Consider the following 18,456-nt stretch of genomic DNA (forward strand, 5'->3'; position numbering starts at 1 on the left):
TTGCCACTTTGATATGACATCACTCTTCTTGCGTGGCTACATCATACATCTTCAATATCCACATATGGTTGATGTTTTTTGCTCTTGATTAAAGCTCTTCTCTTTTTGTTGTTGCCACTTTGTTATCATCAAAACATACCTTGTATCTACAATCCCCCCCTTTTTGATGATGACAAACTTAAAATTGAGAAAGGGTTAGTATAACAAATATTCTCAAATAATGTATATCATACTCCCCATCAATTTATGAATTGTTCCAAAATATTATAATTATGCAAGTTAAGCATTACAAACCAAGATATATGTATATGGTGGAAGAGTATAATTTTCTCAATTTTCATATTTTTCTCCCCCTTTGGCAACATCAAAAAGCATAAATCAAGATAAGTACGCAAACTTGTGAGCAATAAATTTCTATTGGGCATGTTAATAAAGAACTCTTGTTATTTTGCACAATAACATCAAAGCAACTATCAAAGCTCCCCCTTAATCCATGAATGGTTTCAAAGACAAAAGTATGGAAATTCTAGGGTCAACAAACCTCATTTTTACCTTTTTAGTGCATTCTCCCTCTTTCATCTTTGATTTTACCTTTTTGCCACATGTTAGGTAGAAGTGTATTATCTTTTCTCAATTAGCACTTATTCTCCTTCTTTGTCAACATCAATGACATTGAATAGTTCAAGATATATAACAAAGCATTCAAATGATTCAAGTAAATGCAAATATGCTTTGGAAGTTGATTTAAATCATCAAGTGTTAAATATATTATAAAATCAACATAAATTATCCACTCAAGTCAAAAAATCCAAATATAAGCATATGGTCCAAGTACAAAGCATTTATATCATAAAGATCTAGGATATGCAAATAATAATGCAATACGAAGCATCAAATCCTAGTTGAACATTGTATAGAATATGGCAAGAGATATGACAAATGATTTTCTCTTATTTTTGCTAACGTAAAATAATATGTGCAAGTTGTAGGCATATGACTAGCATGGCTTTGATAATAGCAAGCATAAGATTCGTAGACATGTATTAAGCAAGTGGCTTTAATAGCATAAATCATTCGACATATCTACACAAATATTTATAACAATATCATGTCATATGAAAGCAAATAGAGAGATTAGGGACTTAGCTAATTTATGGAGTATTTTGCAAATTAAACCTTTTTGAAGTATCTCCATTATCGTTATTCTCCATTCCTTTGTAAGCTCTTAGCTTTGTTCTTGTTGTTGAGGTGAATTTTCAATTATGATTTCTTTCTTTTGTTCTCCTCTTTTTCACTTTTCTTATCACCAAAAGGATGTAGGTCAACTTTTCTACAATATAATCATCACAAACATCCTTTCTAGGCATAATGGAGTTAGTCTCTTTTAAAAGCAAAAATTATTGACTCTTCCATTGACATAATTATTTTATAAGCCAAGTGATGGATATAACAAATAAATGCTAGGCTCCCCCTTAATCCATTAAGTATAGACATTCTTAAACTTAATTCTCATTTCAAAAAGAATTTAAGAAAGAGAAAGACTTTTTCCATTTAAGAAAGCATATTCTTTGAGTGTAATCAAATGAATATTGAAACATCTCTCCTCTCTTTCTCATTAGTTAAAAAGCCTTGAAATAATATAGAAAATTTGAAGACTAAGACTCATCATTTGAATTTTCAAATGTTCACATCTGTAAATCATTTCAAAATATTGAAGTTTGGAACTTCCTTAAATTTTCTCTCAATATTTGATATCACTTTTCAAAGCAAGTAGAGAGACTATTATATTTATATAATGTATCCAAACATTTTTCCAGTTTTCAAGATAACAAAAAGGTGAAAGATACTTTCAACATCTTGAAATAGTTCTCAAGGGTATAAGGTTTTCAAAAGCTTCTCTCAAATAACATAAAAGGTTTTTATTCAAAATCAAGTCAAAAGCTCATTTCATAACAAAAAGATTTTCATAAGAATTGTATCACTTTGAAGCAAGATGATTATTGATTAAAGTTCCATCTTAATGAAATATGCTATTGGAATCAAAATATGTATATATTCAACAATGTTTACTATATATGCAATGACAAAATTGAAGATATAAGATCTAATTATACATTTTTGTCATGCTAAGCATATTTCTCATGTAAGGAAGGAGCAAGAATCATATCATTCATACTATAGAATTCCATAAGAGTTAGGGATAATGATACTTATCGAGATCAAATATGATGTGATGCTCCTTATTCATGGTGAACCTAGCCACTTGAGCTTTCTTCCTTTGAGTTTTCCATTTGTGAGCAAGTGAAGAAAGTTTCTTTTGGTCGTCTTCATTCATCTCTTTCTTTGTTCACATATGCTTGACACTTCAATATTTGGTTGCCATATTTGATTACCAATTATAGAATTAACTCTTAAAGCTTTTCAAATCAAAGATTAGCAACAAATATCATTTAAGCACATCTCCAAGCATAAATTAGATTGATGTACAACATAAGCCATTTAGCATATTATCAACCATAAAGATATATTCAAATATAAATGAAGCACATATGCTCTTGAATCTTAAAATATATATTTAAGCATAGTCAAAGCATGATTCAAGATTAGCAAGAAATATATGACCATCATCAAAATATATTGGGACATTTTAAAGCAAGTAATGATCATATAAGTCATGTTATTATAGATGAACAATTTTAAACATAATCACATGTCAATCCAAAAGATACAATTTTCAAAAACCAATACTTGAAAGATCATGAAATTAGCATTTTACACATATCTTTATTGTTTCAAAAGAATGGCATATGTCAAGCAATTAATACAAGAAGATATTTAATTTCCTAATCTTTAAGTAAGCATGTGATACATTTAAGCACATAACAAATAAGTGAAATCATTTTTGTGCATGTATAACTTCAAGTAAAAACAAGGATATACTCTAAAGCTCAAGCTCAAAAAGATTATCATGTTATTGTAACAAATACATGTGCCTACTAGCATATATAATAACATTTAGGACATATTGCTAGAATAACACAATCAACAGAATGTGTAAGCATATCAACTAAATCTCAAAGAATTCCCTAATTATCACGTATATAACATTTAGAGCACAAAGAGGGATATAAGTCACCAAATTTGAATTCTTTCAATTTAGACTATGGCTCCTTGAGATTATCATGGATATCCTTATACTTTATCATGCTTGCATCCCTTCTTAGATGTTGGATACTTTCATGCTTTCCAAGCCTCAAGTTGAATAAACTTATTTCATTTGAATACATTCTTGAGGTAGTTAAAATCCTATAATTCAAAACACTTTTGGTATCCACTTTGGATCCATAGAGGTTAGTCATTGATCATCAATTCATTATGCTCTCATAAAGATCAATAATACCACGCACAAATTGAGCATAATAAGTTAAATAATCAATTTAGCATTAAGCACATAGTAAATAACAATTCCATAGTTTATTTTTCATAAACTCGTAATCTTGTAATTAAAGCTGGGAATTCATCAGTACTTCATAAATCTAAATTTTCTTATGTTATAGTACACATCTATAGCTTTCTAACAAGATATAGATCATGCTAATCGGAGTTCTATAGCTCAAGATATGATCAATTAAATTTACTGCATTAGAAATAGAGTATTTGACAGCCTTCTGTACTGAAGTATCCGAATACTTTTCTTCAACAGCAAGTATTTGAATACCAGTTTATAAGTATTCGAATACTGAGACAAAAAGTATCTGAATACTACTTAAAAGTATTCGAATACCACCTGACCAACTGGAACAATGTACATATACAACAATTCTAAAGATTTTCAGTATTAAACTTGATTGAGCCATCTTAGTAATGCCACTGGTTTCACTTAAAAATGATTTATGTAACTCAAGATATGCGTAAAACAATTCAGCTGTGTCAGAAATCAACATATAAGTGAACAACTATAGATATAATCATGTGCCATTCATAATTTTCAACATTCAAACCAAGCACATATGATTTTATCCATTACCTAAGGCCTAAAGGATATATACCTCATATTCATTGGATTCACATGTGAATAAGCATAAGAGGTAAAGATATTTGATACCTTGGCCTTTGTAATCAAGTGGAGACTTTTTCTTATCCATTGCTTCTCTTTTTGGATTTTGAACCTTCTGGGTTCCATCTTGTGCATGTGAGAAGCTTTGGCTAAAGTTCCATTACTTTTTTGATTGATAATTCCATCATTAGGTCTATGAAGCATTTTCCTTGATGATTTCTTTTTCTCTTGACCTTTTTGTCCATCATTTTGAATAATTTTCTGCACATTGGAAAAGCTAGGAGGACTTTTTTGTACCCATTTCATCTTCGGTCCTTGAGGGTTAGGAATAACATTCATAGAATTTTTGACAACCCAAACCGATTAATTTCTCAAACAAGAATTTCTTCTATGATAGCACAAATGAGAAATATGTCCTACTTTACCACAATAATTACATACAGTGTGTTTGCAAGATAACTTGTTCTCAACTTTCAAATTTCTGACTTTCTTGCTATTATCATTATCCAAACTATTATTTCCACAATCATTTATAGGTTTTCCATGTACAAAAGTATCATTATTATTTTCATTTTCAAACATGGAATATGAGCATGTAGGATTATCAATTATGGAAAGTTTGGATGATAGTTCCTCAACTTGATTATCAACATCAAAGCAATTTTTAAGAATGGTTGAGGATTCATAATTCAAGGATATGTTCTCTTCTTGAAAATCATATATATTTATCAAAGATTCAATTTGATTTTCAATGAAGCAAATACTTTGTATTGAAGCCAAATTTCTATTTTTCAAGTTCAACAAGCTATCATTCAAATCATCGTACGCACATTACAAATTATCATGTGAAGGATTATAATCAAGGTTTACCTCAACTTGAATGTCATCATTGTCACAAAGAGGTTTTGAGCTTCTTTGATCCCTTTCGATCCCTTCTTGAGTGCATTTATCATCTTTTTCTTCTTCCAATGGAGTTTGCAATTCTTTCTCTCTATATGCATCTTTATGCACAGAATCATCATTGACAAGATAGATAGCAATAAGAGTATCCCATATATCTTTAGCATTTATGCAATGTTTAATCTTAGCATATGCATCATCATATACACTTTTTCTAAGCATTTGCATAGCCTCAAGATTGAAGACAAGACATCTTTTATTGAAATCATTCATGCATTCTTCTATTTTCAATGAAAAACCTTCATCTACAACATCCCACATATAAATATGAATTGATTGAATAAAAACTTACATTCTTTTCACCCAATATTCAAAATCCTCGCCATCAAAGAATGGTGGTTTATCACATTCAAAGCCTTGCATTTTTTGATTTAAAATAAATTATATTGGAAGCCCCAAAAAGGATCTTTAACTCTAGGTGGTTAAACCTCTAACTGAGCACTAGGCTCTGATACCACTTGTTAGGAATGTGGCTTCCATACTCAAGAGGGAGGGTGAATTGAGTATTACAAAATTTTTACAAAAGCCCCCTTCTAATTTCTAAATAATCATTTCAAGCAAACTTTAATATGTGAAAAGCTAATCAATACATTCAGACAATCCATAATATATAATATATCACAATTGTAGAACTTATACTAGCACATACAAGATATCAAAGAAGCAATTAAAGTGCTAGAAATAAAGAGTTTAGAGTTTAGAGAATTGCTAACACAATATATCCTAGTTTGATCACCACCACTTGTGACCTACATCCAGACTGAAGCCGCTCGATCAACTCTTTCACTAATGGTCAAGTTTCACGGGTGCTTGACAAACCTTTACAATCTTCCAAGATTTCGGGTTCTTGGATACCTTTCAATCTCCAAGTTTACGGGTACTTGGTAACCTTACAATTCACTCCAAATTTACTTAGGTATTTGGCTACCTCTCAAATAATGGGTCTCACAACCCTTTCAACTCAAGAATACAAGAAGGAGAATATTAGGAAATGAATATACACTCTCAAAGTGTGGATATACAACTTGAAGCACTATGGGTATATGGATTTTCAAGATATGAGCTCAAATATGTTTGATCTTTGAAAGATATAAAAGAATATGCAAATGATAGTGTAGAAGCTCTCAAATCATCCTTAAGATGTGTAGGAATGGTGATCACTTCGTTTTAGGGTCATAAGGAATGTATTTATAGTGTTTCCATTGAAAACTAGCCGTTTATAGCCGTTTATGACCGTTTTATGCATTCTGCCCAGTAAGTATTCGAATACTTTTTGTGTGGTATTCGAATACTTCATTTATAGCCGTTTATGGTCGTTATAGGCCTTCTTCCCAGCAAGTATTCAAATACTTTACGTGTGGTATTCGAATACTTAATAAGGTATTCGAATACTGCGTCAGGTATTCGAATACTTTATTGACAGCAAGAACACTGTTTCGTATTTTGGGTATAACTTGAGTTATACTTGTCGGATTGATGTGATATTAGTCTCGTTGGAAAGATAAAAGAAAGATCTACAAATTTTATGAAGAACACAAGATCCAAATCCATCATATTAGATACGAAAAGTTGTATGGAAGGCAGCAGAAAAATTAAGCAACAGATTTTTGGTTCAAATGTGTTCTAGCTTGCTTCCAACCAGTTTTTGTGAAAGATCTTGACTTGATAAATATGTTTTGAAGTTATAAAATATGTCAAGGATCTTTTCCTTGGATTTTTCAAATTTCTTTCAAGTATATAAAGATTATGATTATGCAATTTGAAAAACATGTTTACTTTGAGAAAAACTTTGAGCTCATGCAATGCAATCTACCATATACCCTCACATATATTCTAAGTCCTAAAGATATATTCCAAATATGATTTTAGACTTATATTTATGTCTTTGTGTCTTGGATCTTTACTTGAACTTGATGCTTTGACTTGTTGAATATGACAATGCTTGGCACTTTGTTGGTTTTGATCATTTTTCACCATGGTTATGATATTGAGCTTCTCTTAGATGTTGTCCATGGTTAGTTGTCTTTGATCTTGGTGTTGCTCTTCTAATTGTTCCTTGTTGCTCTTGATCCAATGATCTTGCCACTTTGATATGACATCACTGTTCTTGTGTGGCTACATCATACATCTTCAATATCCACATATGGTTGATGTTTTTTGCTCTTGATTAAAGCTCTTCTCTTTTTGTTGTTGCCACTTTGTTATCATCAAAACATACCTTGTATCTACACTAGGGAATCGATTACCTAGTGGTTGGTAATCGAATTACCAATCAAAATAGAAGTTGGATTTTACATCCCCTGTTATGTGGTAATCGATTACCAATATACGGTAATAGATTACCATACTGGACAAAGCCAAAATAACAACATTTATATGCATTTGGATGGATTAGGATATCTTCCAATACTTTATTGAGACCTAATTTACCATTTAGATAATTTAAACATGCATCAATGAGCCTTAATAACATAATATCCATATTACATGTCTCTTGTTCATTGTCTTTACATCTTACATGCTTCAATTACACAACCACTCAAGTCATGCATTACCTTGTCCATAACTTAGGTCTCATGATATTCAAATAGGCTTACAAGCCCTTCCATTATATAAACAATACATGATTACATCAATGTCCGAAAGATGTTCATGCACCTTTACTTAACCTCAATATCACTAAGCATTATAAAATATACAAATCCTATACATGTTTTTCTAACAAGATACATAGGAATATATCAAAAGATGCATAGCTAACATCTTATGCTCCAAAAATACATGATCATGTGACATACAACAAATGATCATCAAAATACACATGTTATAACATGGTGAAAATACACATTTTAAACACCATTCATTTTAACTCCTTAACATTTTTTCCAACATAGACAATATCCAATTCAAGTCCTAAACATCATACTTATGACTTATCTCTTGGTGAAAAACATCATACTTGTGACTTATCTCTTGTGAAAAACTCAAGAATTCCTAATTTGAGCAAATATGGATCCCAATTGGTGAGGATCGCTCACAACGTCCTTGGGACCAACTCTACAACATGAATAACACACAAACCACCATCATCAGCCTCTAAACATATTAATTTTCATGACATTATTCACACAAAACCTTACATCCATGAAAATCCATGAAAACTAGAGTGGAGTGGTACAAATTTACCATGAATCATCCAAGAATGCAAGAGGAAGGAGACTTCAAGCTCCAATGCACTTAAAACACCCAAATCACCAAAAATCTCATAAGTTTCGAAATGGTAGATGGGAGATATCTAACTCAATATGGCTTTTTGATGGTAACTACATAGAGGATTTTGTAGAGGAAGAGATTTTACACACTTTTACCTTTGTAACCACCCAATTTCGTTCACTCTAGCACAAGTTGTGAATTTTACACAAACTTACTCCTTCTCCAATGGTGGCCAGCGAAGGAGGAAGAGGAAGTGTGATTAGTTGGACATGTGTCTGATTTTTGTATTGCTTAAGTGTCTTAAGTCATTTAGTTGACGGGTAATTTGTCTACACATGGTAACTTTCTATTTTACCTTTCTTCCTTACTTATTCTAGCCAAATGGCTTAGGATTTCTAAATATGTGTTCTAACATCATAAATATCATATAATTGATTTTTACACACTTAATTTATCAGTTTTGGGTAATTTTACCTAATTTTGCATTTTTACCACAAAATTTTCACGAATTGTACTTTGTCCAAAAGTCACTTTATTTCATATAATTAGACCTCTAATCTAATTAATCTATCTTAGTCATAATTAAATTCTTAATCAACTGCCAAATTAACAATTCACAGGTTAGGGTTATTATACTAACCGCTATGACTGGGTAGCAGGTGAGATTCTTATATGATGCTCTATGATGAGCATGGACTAGTTGGTGTCCTAAACCCTCTTGGGCGTGCCTGTGAAGGGACGCAGCTGGTCAGTGACCCTTCCCTTCATGGATGAGAGCATTTGCACGATTCACCCAAAGACTCTGTTTTGCCACGCTTATTTTTTGTGTACAAAACCCATTTTGCGGAGGCTTCCCTTATATGAGTTCTAGACATCAATTTTGAAGTCTCTTTCTTTCGCTCCTAAGCAATTTCATCCAAACTCTTGGGGCTCCTTTGAGCTGGTTTGTGATCACCTTAAGCTCCAAATTAAATTTTAACCCTCCAAATATTAAGGTACAATTTCAAATTGAGCATTGGATCTAAAGTTTACAAATCAGTAAAAATCTAAACGAATTTAATTTCCAAAAAAAAAATCCTTTTAATTAAAACTAATGGTAAAATTTAAAAACTAGAAATCAATTGTATTTAGTTTTTTTTTTAGTAAATATCTTTTTGGATTCTCAACAAAAAACACAGAACCCATTTTAATCCTTTTAAAAAAAGTCAACTTGCGCTCCCTATAAAATTTCAGTTCTTTAAAATTGTGGTCTCTTAAAAATTCAAAGAAGATCCACATTAGTCTTTAAAAAAGAACTAATATAGATATTTTTTTTTTAGGGATTAAAATGAGTTTCGTATTTTTTTTATTTTTTTTGTGAATTCTCTCTTTTTTTTCTTTTCCAATTGTACTATGAACATGAATAAAAAAGAAATATTTAATTCAATTAAAAAAATTATTAAGATAAGAAAAAAATATAAATAATACGTCCATTGCAAAGTGGCTTATCAATTAGCTTATCAACTGAGACACCTCTCCCTCCATTTTTAACGGTCATCAATTACTCTCTCACACTTCTTTCTCTCTCTACAATGGCCATGGCTTCCTTCTCCAAACTCTCTATACACTTGTTCCCTCTTCATACTCACACACTAAGCAACATCTACCACTACAACCACTCCTCTCTGCCAAGCTTCACCATCACAACCCGCCATGGAACTTTCATCTTCTTCTCTTCCAAGCTCAAATATTGCTCTGCACCCATTTTCACGCCCGCACATTTGCTCCATTCTCCGGCCACCGCAGTTTTCTCATCCCGGAATAGCGGTGGATCCACAGGGAGTGGTGGCAGAGGCGGCGGCGACAGCAATGACAACGGTGGTGAAGAGGAGGAAAGGGACCGCAACAGGGAAGAGGCCATGCTGCTGCTGGGGGAGGCCGGCAGGTCGCTGGAGAGTTTTCCGGCGGATTTAGCGGCAGCTATTACGGCGGGGCGGGTGCCGGGTTCGATAGTGCGGAGGTTCTTTGAGTTGGAGAAGTCGGATGTGTTCCGGTGGCTGCTGAAGTTCGGAGGGTTTAAGGAAAGGTTGCTAGCAGATGATTTGTTCTTAACTAAGCTTGTCATGGAATGTGTTGTTGTCATCTTCACAAAGGTTTGCTTGCGTTTCCATTTCAATTTTTTTGGTGAATAATAAATAGGGGCAGGATATCTTTACGAGGGATATAAGAATAAAAAGAGTCTGCCTCAAATATTGATTATTGACCATATATTTGATAAATTAAAGCCTTTAGATATAAATAATATTAAAAATTAAGATTGAATATATAATTTATACCGAATTAAAATAATATTGACCCTATATTATAATTATATGTTGACTTTTTTTCATGTTTCCACTGTACAAGAAAAGTGAATTTGTAATTCTTTTTGTTTTGTTTTTTAAATGTACATGTTATGAACTTAATATATATATACAGGGCAATACTTTTCTCATGCTATTGGAGAAGAGGAAATCTCCTACACACTCAAATTTATAGTGGGGCCCACACATAAAAAATAGAGAAAACAAAAAAATTATTGCGCGCAAAACGAACTCTCACTAACATGAGAAGAGAGCTCTCCTACAACATAAGAATTCTTTTTCTCATATATATATATATATATATATATATATATATATATATATATATATAGGATTTAGTGAGTATAAAGTGACTGGATGTAAAATTTGGTTCAGTGCACTAAGTTCTCCTGCGAGAACACAGTTATAGTAATTTTATAACTATGTTCTCCGGGAGAACACCATTATAATATTTTGTGCACTATGTTCTCACGGGAGAACTTAGTGCACTGGACCATCCAATCACTTTATTTTCATTTTTTCCATATATATATATATACGAAAAATATTTTTCAAGTTACTTGAGATATATTTATTTTAGATTAGCACAAAATTATGTTATTTTATTTATTTCCTTATATTGATTGATTTACCTTTGAATGATTATGATTCTCATTTTCTATCTCTTCCTTTATCATCATTCATCCATTTTGTACGATTATGATTTAGTAGCCGAAGATAAAATTATTTCAAACAACTAGAGAAACGATAAGTCATATATATATATACATATATATATATATATATATATATATATATATAGGATATGATCTTTTGACAACAGTGTCAAATTTAAAGTTTGACACCTCATTTGAGAGCCACTAGATCAAAAAGATCAATGATGTCACATGAGTGTATGTATGAGAAATGTACTTCTCCTTTCACGCGAGAAGAAATTTTTTGCAATAACTAATTAATACTATATCTTACCAGTAAACATAATTATAATTTTAAAAGTTTTTTTTTTCTCTTCTTATAAGACTGTCGGTTGAAATGGCGGAAAGAAAATAAAATAATTTTAATATTATAACTATATTTTAATCTTACTGGTAAGACACTAAGGGCTCGTTTGGTGGATAGGATAAGATAAAGGTAGTATATGATATGGGACTGATAAGGGTAGGATATGCTTTTTTATGGGTGCTCCATACAGGATCTAAGACATAATATTAATTGGTTGGTGCAAAAGAATTTCTTGTGCAGTGAGAGGAGAATTTTGTCTATTAATCTTTTTCTTGTCATCTAATTAAAAGGCTACTTTTTGAGTCCAAAACCCTCTGAAACGAATATTTTTCATCAACCCAAAATTTTAACGGTAAGTTGATGGGTTTTCTCCACTTATATTATCTTCAATTGGTCCATTTCTAACTAATATGAGACTTTCCTCTTAAATTTGAATTTCATTCCAACAAAAAGAGCTGTGTAAGTAAGGGTGTCATGGTCCTTCAAAGTTTAATAATTTGAAACTTAGTTGTTATCATTAGGTTGAGTTTCTGCATATATAATTTGTTGGTCCCAAAAAAAGGACAGTGGATGACAAAGTGATATGATGTTATGAACCAAAGCCATTAATAAAATGGAATGAGATTTAGACCTGTTACTTAACAAATCAATACAATTTACTTACCCAACTGTCTCAGGAAGACCCCTGTTATTTCTTTGTTCTTGTCTTCGTACTTTAGTGTTTTTGGGAGAATGATCAATCTGTAATGGATATCCTGTGTGCTTTCAGGCTGCTGCAGAATTGGAACGGCGTAAAGAAAATTTCACTAAGGAGATGGATTTCGTTGTTGCTAATGTGGTATGCTTGTCAACAACATATATTCTTGAATAGTGGTTGTAGAAAACATATATACAGTTTCTATAATTGATGTACAGCTTTTTGATGTGCGTGCTCTATCTTTGCTACGTTTAAGTTGAGTTGAATTTGTGAAGTATACTTGATGCCACGGGGTTATCAGCTTATAGATCTAGATCAATGTTCGTACTCTTATTGAACCTAACTAATCCGGTTTTAGATTTGTGTCTCTCCACCCTTCTCAGAAATTGTGACTCTCAAAATTCAAACTCATTACCTTTTAGACAGGTCAAATCTTGAGATCTAGCCGGGCCGCCACTATACCAATTACTCTTGGATAGAAACGTATTATTCTAACAAATAGATCCTAAGTGCTGAAAGTTATTAATTTAATAAGTAATTTATGCCTGCTCTGTCAAAAGCCAATCCATGTCACTTACCCTTTTTCATCCCTGGAACCTGCATGGTGTAACGTTTTCTCTTTTGTACTAATCAACTTTCCCTTAACTTGTACTCTGAAGAACACAATTTGTCCATTTTCTTTATATAAGAATTGAGGAACTTTTTAATTCATTTTTTATTTTTATTTTTTTATCTTAGGTAACAGGCATTGTAACAGGTTTTGTGCTTGTGTGGTTTCCTGCTCCCACTGTTTCTCTCAAACGTCCTCTTGCATTTAGTGCTGGACCAATTGCTAAATTCTTCTATGGCTGTCCTGAAAATGCTTTTCAGGTTAATACTCTTTACCTTTCTGCATTTCTATTTAATTTTTTTTAATACAAAGCTTTCTGCATTTCTTTTTTTTATTTTATGTTTTTAATTTTAGTTCTTATAAGCACCTTATTTGTAATAGTAGATATGCTCAGATGTTGATAAGTTTTCATTTTCTCATCAGGTAGCTTTGGCTGGGACATCATATACACTTCTACAGAGAATAGGTGCTATAGTGGTATGTGTTGGATCATTTAAAGCAAGCCAAATAGTTATTTCCTTGTAATTGAGAGTCATCTCCATCTCTTATGCAGCGCAATGGAGCAAAGCTATTTGTAGTTGGCACCAGTGCTTCACTGGTAAATTAGCACCTTACTTTCTATACAACATTACCCTTATAGCTTGTTCAAGTTTTTTGTCAAATTATCTTAATAAACTTTTCTATTAGGACTATCCTCACCCCTACCCTCATATTAAATGGCGAATGGTTTTTTTAATCTTAATAGACTTTTCTCTGCCTCTATGAAACTTGCTCTTGGTCCTTGCAAATGGAATTCTATTGATCATCAAAATATACAGAAGAAAAAAAAAAAGTTAACGTAGATTGTATTTGTTGCACTATTTTCATTGCTTTTGATAAATAGGTTAGGCTTATTGAAGACAGGGAAAGCTATCAATTTTTATTAGAAATTCACTGGCTGTTACTCCCTACTTCACTTTGCTTCTCTTTTAAATATAAATTTTTGCAGAGTGCTTGTATCAAGACTTTGTAACCTGATGATTCTGAAGTACTTCACCTAGAATACATGATATATAAGAGCAAAGAAATATATAAAGGAATTATTTCATGTAAGTCATCAAGTTCAATAGAGAACATGAAGTAGTTATTAAAATCTTATTTTATAGACATCTTCATTTAGGGTTCACCTGTTCTCCTCTGGATCATATGCTGTTCATATGATGCATACAAGCATACATGTTTCCAAGAGGAAAGTGTCTTACTCTTCAATTGAATGTCATTGACATCCGCAACCCTAGAAGTCCAGAAGTTATTACACTCTTACCTCCTTGGCTTATTCTATTTTCAGTATGACATTCTGGCCAAGCAGCTAGGAAGAAATGTAAAGAACGAGAATTGTTGAAACTAGCATATTGGAAGATTAATCGGCCAAAATAACCATGAGCAGCTACAATATTATAAGTCTCTTCTTCTTGACCAAATCTGTAACCTTCATTAGCAGATTCATTTTCTGTGGTTTCCCTAATCAAACTAGAAGTTACCAAAGAACCATGCATAGCACTGAATAAGGAACATGGATGTTAGTATAGAATTCATAACAAGTCATAGTATACATGCATTGGTAGTGTGGTAGCGTGACTGGTGGCAATGCCTTTTCAGGTTGGTATAAGTATAACAAACGCATTGATCAGTGCACAGAAGGTTGTTAATAAAACATTTGCTGCTGAGGCTGAGAATTTACCTGTAATATCAACCAGTGTAGCATATGGAATTTACATGGTGGTAGTAAGCAACCTCAGGTATTCCATTTCGATAAAACCAAACTACTATTGAACATTAAATTGTATTTTTTTTATGGTATTGGATATCGACTTGCTTTAGAGTTGAAATAGTTCTTTACATGGTATCAGAGCCTCCGTAACTAAGTGGTCACTAGTTCGATTCTCCCCGCCCTCTATTAAAAAATAATTAAATATTGAGTTTTTTAGTACGGGTAGGCAGCTGATGCATTGTCCACACTTAAAGAAATATAATATGAAATCATTAATATAGTCTCACCTAATAGTTTAAGTATTTGAGTTGAATTTGTGATCAGGTACCAAGTACTTGCTGGAATAATTGAGCAACGGATTCTAGAACCATTGTTACAACGAAACAAGCTTATACTAACAGCAGCGTACTTTACTGTTAGAACTGGCAATACTTACTGGGGCTCACTATTGTAAGATTATTGATTTAGCTCAATTAATCATTATATAAAGCATTTTCTTCTTTTGATTTCTCATTATTTGCTACTCTTTTTTTAATAGATGGGTGGATTTTGCTCGATGGGTTGGAGTCCAGAAGATAAAGGATTAAGCATTATTTTGCATAACAGGATATTGTTCGGTTAAAGCTTGGGTACATTGGTTCATTGATAGAACTCCAAATTGTTGGTGATTAAGTTTGTTCCCTTTTATTTTTTTATTGTTTTTTCCTTGTCTCAAATAGGGTAGACTTGTGCACTGGCATTTGTTTTCTCTCCCGGAGAATTGTGCATTTGTCAATGACAAAATTAAGCGCCCATCTTTTATTATTGGAAAATATTTTCAGTGTTACTGAAATAACAAACTCTCGTATATCTTTTATCAAATATGGCAAAAACTAATTCATTTACTGGGTTTTTTTTACCCTTTTGCCCCTAATTAAATAATTAATAACCAATTTGCCCCTCCCCCAGAACTATCCACCATCCTGCCCTCATTTAGTCGATTAAGTTGCACTTTTAATCGACTAAATGGGCTAAACTCAGAAATTATGAAACGCGAATTTTAGTCGACTAAAAACTCACCTTAATCGACTAAATTATTTGCACTTTTAGTCGACTAAGAACATTATTTAGTCGACTAAATGTCGCAAATCAGGTTTTTAAACCCCCCCCCCCATTTCGCAAAGGGGGTTATTTTCAAACCCTAATCGACTAAATCGCTCCATTCCGTCCCCTCTCTCCAACCAAGTCTGAATCTCAACCCTTGAAGGTGCGATTGAAGCTTCCTTGGTTCACACTTGCGAAATCGACATTTAGGTAACGTATTCTGACTTGCATTTGGTTTTAAGTTTAGTTTTTTTTTTTTTTTCTCCATGCATTTGATTTCTGTTTGCGGTTTTGTGGATTTAGGTTAGGGGTAGGGTGCTAAGTTTGTTGTGAGGGTGAGGGTTAGGGTTGATGTGGTGCCTTAGGCTTAGGGTTAGGGTTAGGGTTAGGGTTAGGGTTTATGTTGCTGTTTTGTTTGGGTTGTAGTGTTTAGGGTTTATGAATGGGTTTTTGTGTTCTGTTTTAGGGTTAGGGTTAGGGTTTAGGGTTAGGGTTTCTGTTTCTGTTTTAGGGTTAGGGATATGGTTTCTGATTTCTGTTTTATTTTAGGATTAGGTTTTGTTTTTTATATTGAATTTTAAATTTTTTGATATTGTTATTGTTCATTGATTTTTGTTTCCACTTGCATTGTAGGTACAGTTGTTCCCATGGCTGGCCGTAGAAGATCGTCTAGCACTGGAAATGAGAGACGACAAGCTACGACAAGACCGTCCGTCTTCGTCAAGGCCACAAGAGGAAGACCCCGCTGCTGTCGACCTCCCATTCGGATACTTGTTCGAGAATGACCCGGTGGTTCATGAATCTTTTGTCCGTGACTTTGTTAACCGACCGATTTGTGGGGCCAAATCACTTGATACAGCCTTTTTTGAACAAGAAGGTTTTAACATTGTGAGGTGGTTGGAGGAATCACATCTTAGGACCTTGGCTGAACTGTCGTGTTCATATTTTGAGCTGCATGTATGGGCCTTCTACCATAACCTCAGCTACCATCAGGGTGAGCTGAGGTCTAGGGTCTGCGGGGTGGACATCATCATGACGGCTCCGGTATGGTTGGAGTTACTGGGGTATGACTTTGATTCTGCGCAGACTGTGGAATATGATGCAGACAGCAGGACCATACTTCCAGGATATACACGCGGTGATGCCGTGCAGGAGCAGAGGAGAGTTCGTGGGCAACACATTGCCTATACGGTGGGGTTGCTTACTGTGGAGTCCTGCATACTACACTATGTCATCACCCACATTCCGTTTCCGCGAGCGTTCAATCATTCCAGGGTGTTGGAGCATGACATTCCTATCATGTGGGCTATCCGACATGGTACTTCGGTGAACTGGAGGCACTACATCTGTTGGATGATGTATGAGGCCAAACACAAGGGTGCACTTCCATTTGCTTGTCTTGTTCAGAGGATATTGGAGCATTTTGATGTTCCCATGGGTAATGTGACCTTGAAGAAGACCACAGGGTATAATCATAAGTTTGGAAAACGTCTACTGGAGCAATGCAAGATGACAAAGAACCCCCAAACAGGAGTGTGGCAGTTCACAGGTGCGGCTGATGTTGAGGTTCCTGATGTTGAGGTTCCTGATGACATGGTTGAGCCCGAGGTGGAGGATGATGATGACGATGATGATGAGGGTGACCAGCAGGAGATAGCTGAGCCTGAGGGTGGGTTTTCATTACGTGATGTCATGAAGGGCATAAACGCCACGCTGAAGAAAATAGGAAAAATGGCGCTGAAACACAAAAAATTGAGGAAGAGTCACGTGCAGAAGGGAAATGAAAGATTTAGACATATACAGGGACGGTTCAAGGGTGTTGAAGATAGGCTTGCTCGTCTAGAGCTTGGACGAGGACAGCACATTGAGGATGTTGCAGGGCAGGGGGCTGATGTGTCAGATGAGGATGACGAGGAGACTGCGTCCGAGGAGGATGATGATTAGATTTAGGGTTTATGTTTCTATTTTACGTTTGTAGTGTATGTTGTTATGTAATTGACTTCGGTCTTCCTATTTGACATTTGTAGTTTATGTAATATTATGGTTATGAAATGAACTATTTGATGTTCCCATCATGTTGTGAACCGTTTACGTAATTATTGTTGTTTTCTTGTTTACCAAATGAAGGAACAAATATCTTTTACCTTCTTGTTTTCAATTTGTGTCTAATCACAGTCCAACGGGTGTAAAATGTCCAATGAAATTCAGAACAGGTGACCTTAACAGAGTTAAAAGAAGAACACAAGTTTCGGATACCCTAACTTGGAGCATTTTTGCAGTACATGTACATTCGTGGTTTATAACCTGTACAATACTATTTTGTACCTGAAAGTGTGTTCCCCAAGTCATTATATGCGTGTACATTGATATTCGATCGGTTCCGTGCCAAAAAAATGCGTGCAAAACAGAATGGGGTGTCAAAACCAGTTATTTAGTCGAGCAACCTGTACTGGTTTAGTCGACTACACAGTTTAGTCGACTAAACCAGTACAGGTTGCTCGACTAAAAAACTGGTTTTGACACCCCCATTCTGTTTTGCACGCATTTTTTTGGCACGGAACCGATCGAATATCAATGTACACGCATATAATGACTTGGGGAACACACTTTCAGGTACAAAATAGTATTGTACAGGATTCGTATGCGATTGGGTACGTATTACCCCAAACCGTTTGTTTACGCTCCCCGAAACTTGGTGATTTTATTTTTTGGTAATATTAGTATTAGTTATGAGTTTCAATC

General features: G+C 33.8%; 1 protein-coding gene across 2 annotated transcripts; it reads left to right on the forward strand.

Moving 5' to 3' along the window:
- The first annotated feature begins 9,759 nt into the window (after positions 1–9,759).
- On the forward strand, positions 9,760–16,550 carry LOC133299496 (protein RETICULATA-RELATED 4, chloroplastic-like). Of its 2 annotated transcripts, XR_009749934.1 has the most exons (9): positions 9,760–10,362; positions 12,344–12,412; positions 13,010–13,141; positions 13,305–13,358; positions 13,435–13,479; positions 14,520–14,659; positions 14,956–15,081; positions 15,170–15,291; positions 16,348–16,550. XR_009749934.1 is itself a non-coding variant. In XM_061498959.1 (8 exons), the coding sequence occupies exons 1-8, from the start codon at positions 9,802–9,804 to the stop codon at positions 15,216–15,218; spliced, it is 1,176 nt and encodes a 391-aa protein (XP_061354943.1). In that variant the 5' UTR covers positions 9,760–9,801; the 3' UTR covers positions 15,219–15,470. The 2 variants fall into 2 exon arrangements, 1 of the variants encoding a protein (XP_061354943.1); XM_061498959.1 differs by lacking the exon at positions 16,348–16,550 and having other exon boundaries at positions 15,170–15,470.
- The last annotated feature ends 1,906 nt before the right edge of the window (positions 16,551–18,456 follow it).

Source organism: Gastrolobium bilobum, unplaced genomic scaffold, assembly GCF_033153095.1.
Source record: "Gastrolobium bilobum isolate Gb01-03AN ecotype WA unplaced genomic scaffold, APGP_CSIRO_Gbil_v1 utg458809, whole genome shotgun sequence".
NCBI classification, from domain to species: domain Eukaryota; kingdom Viridiplantae; phylum Streptophyta; class Magnoliopsida; order Fabales; family Fabaceae; genus Gastrolobium; species Gastrolobium bilobum.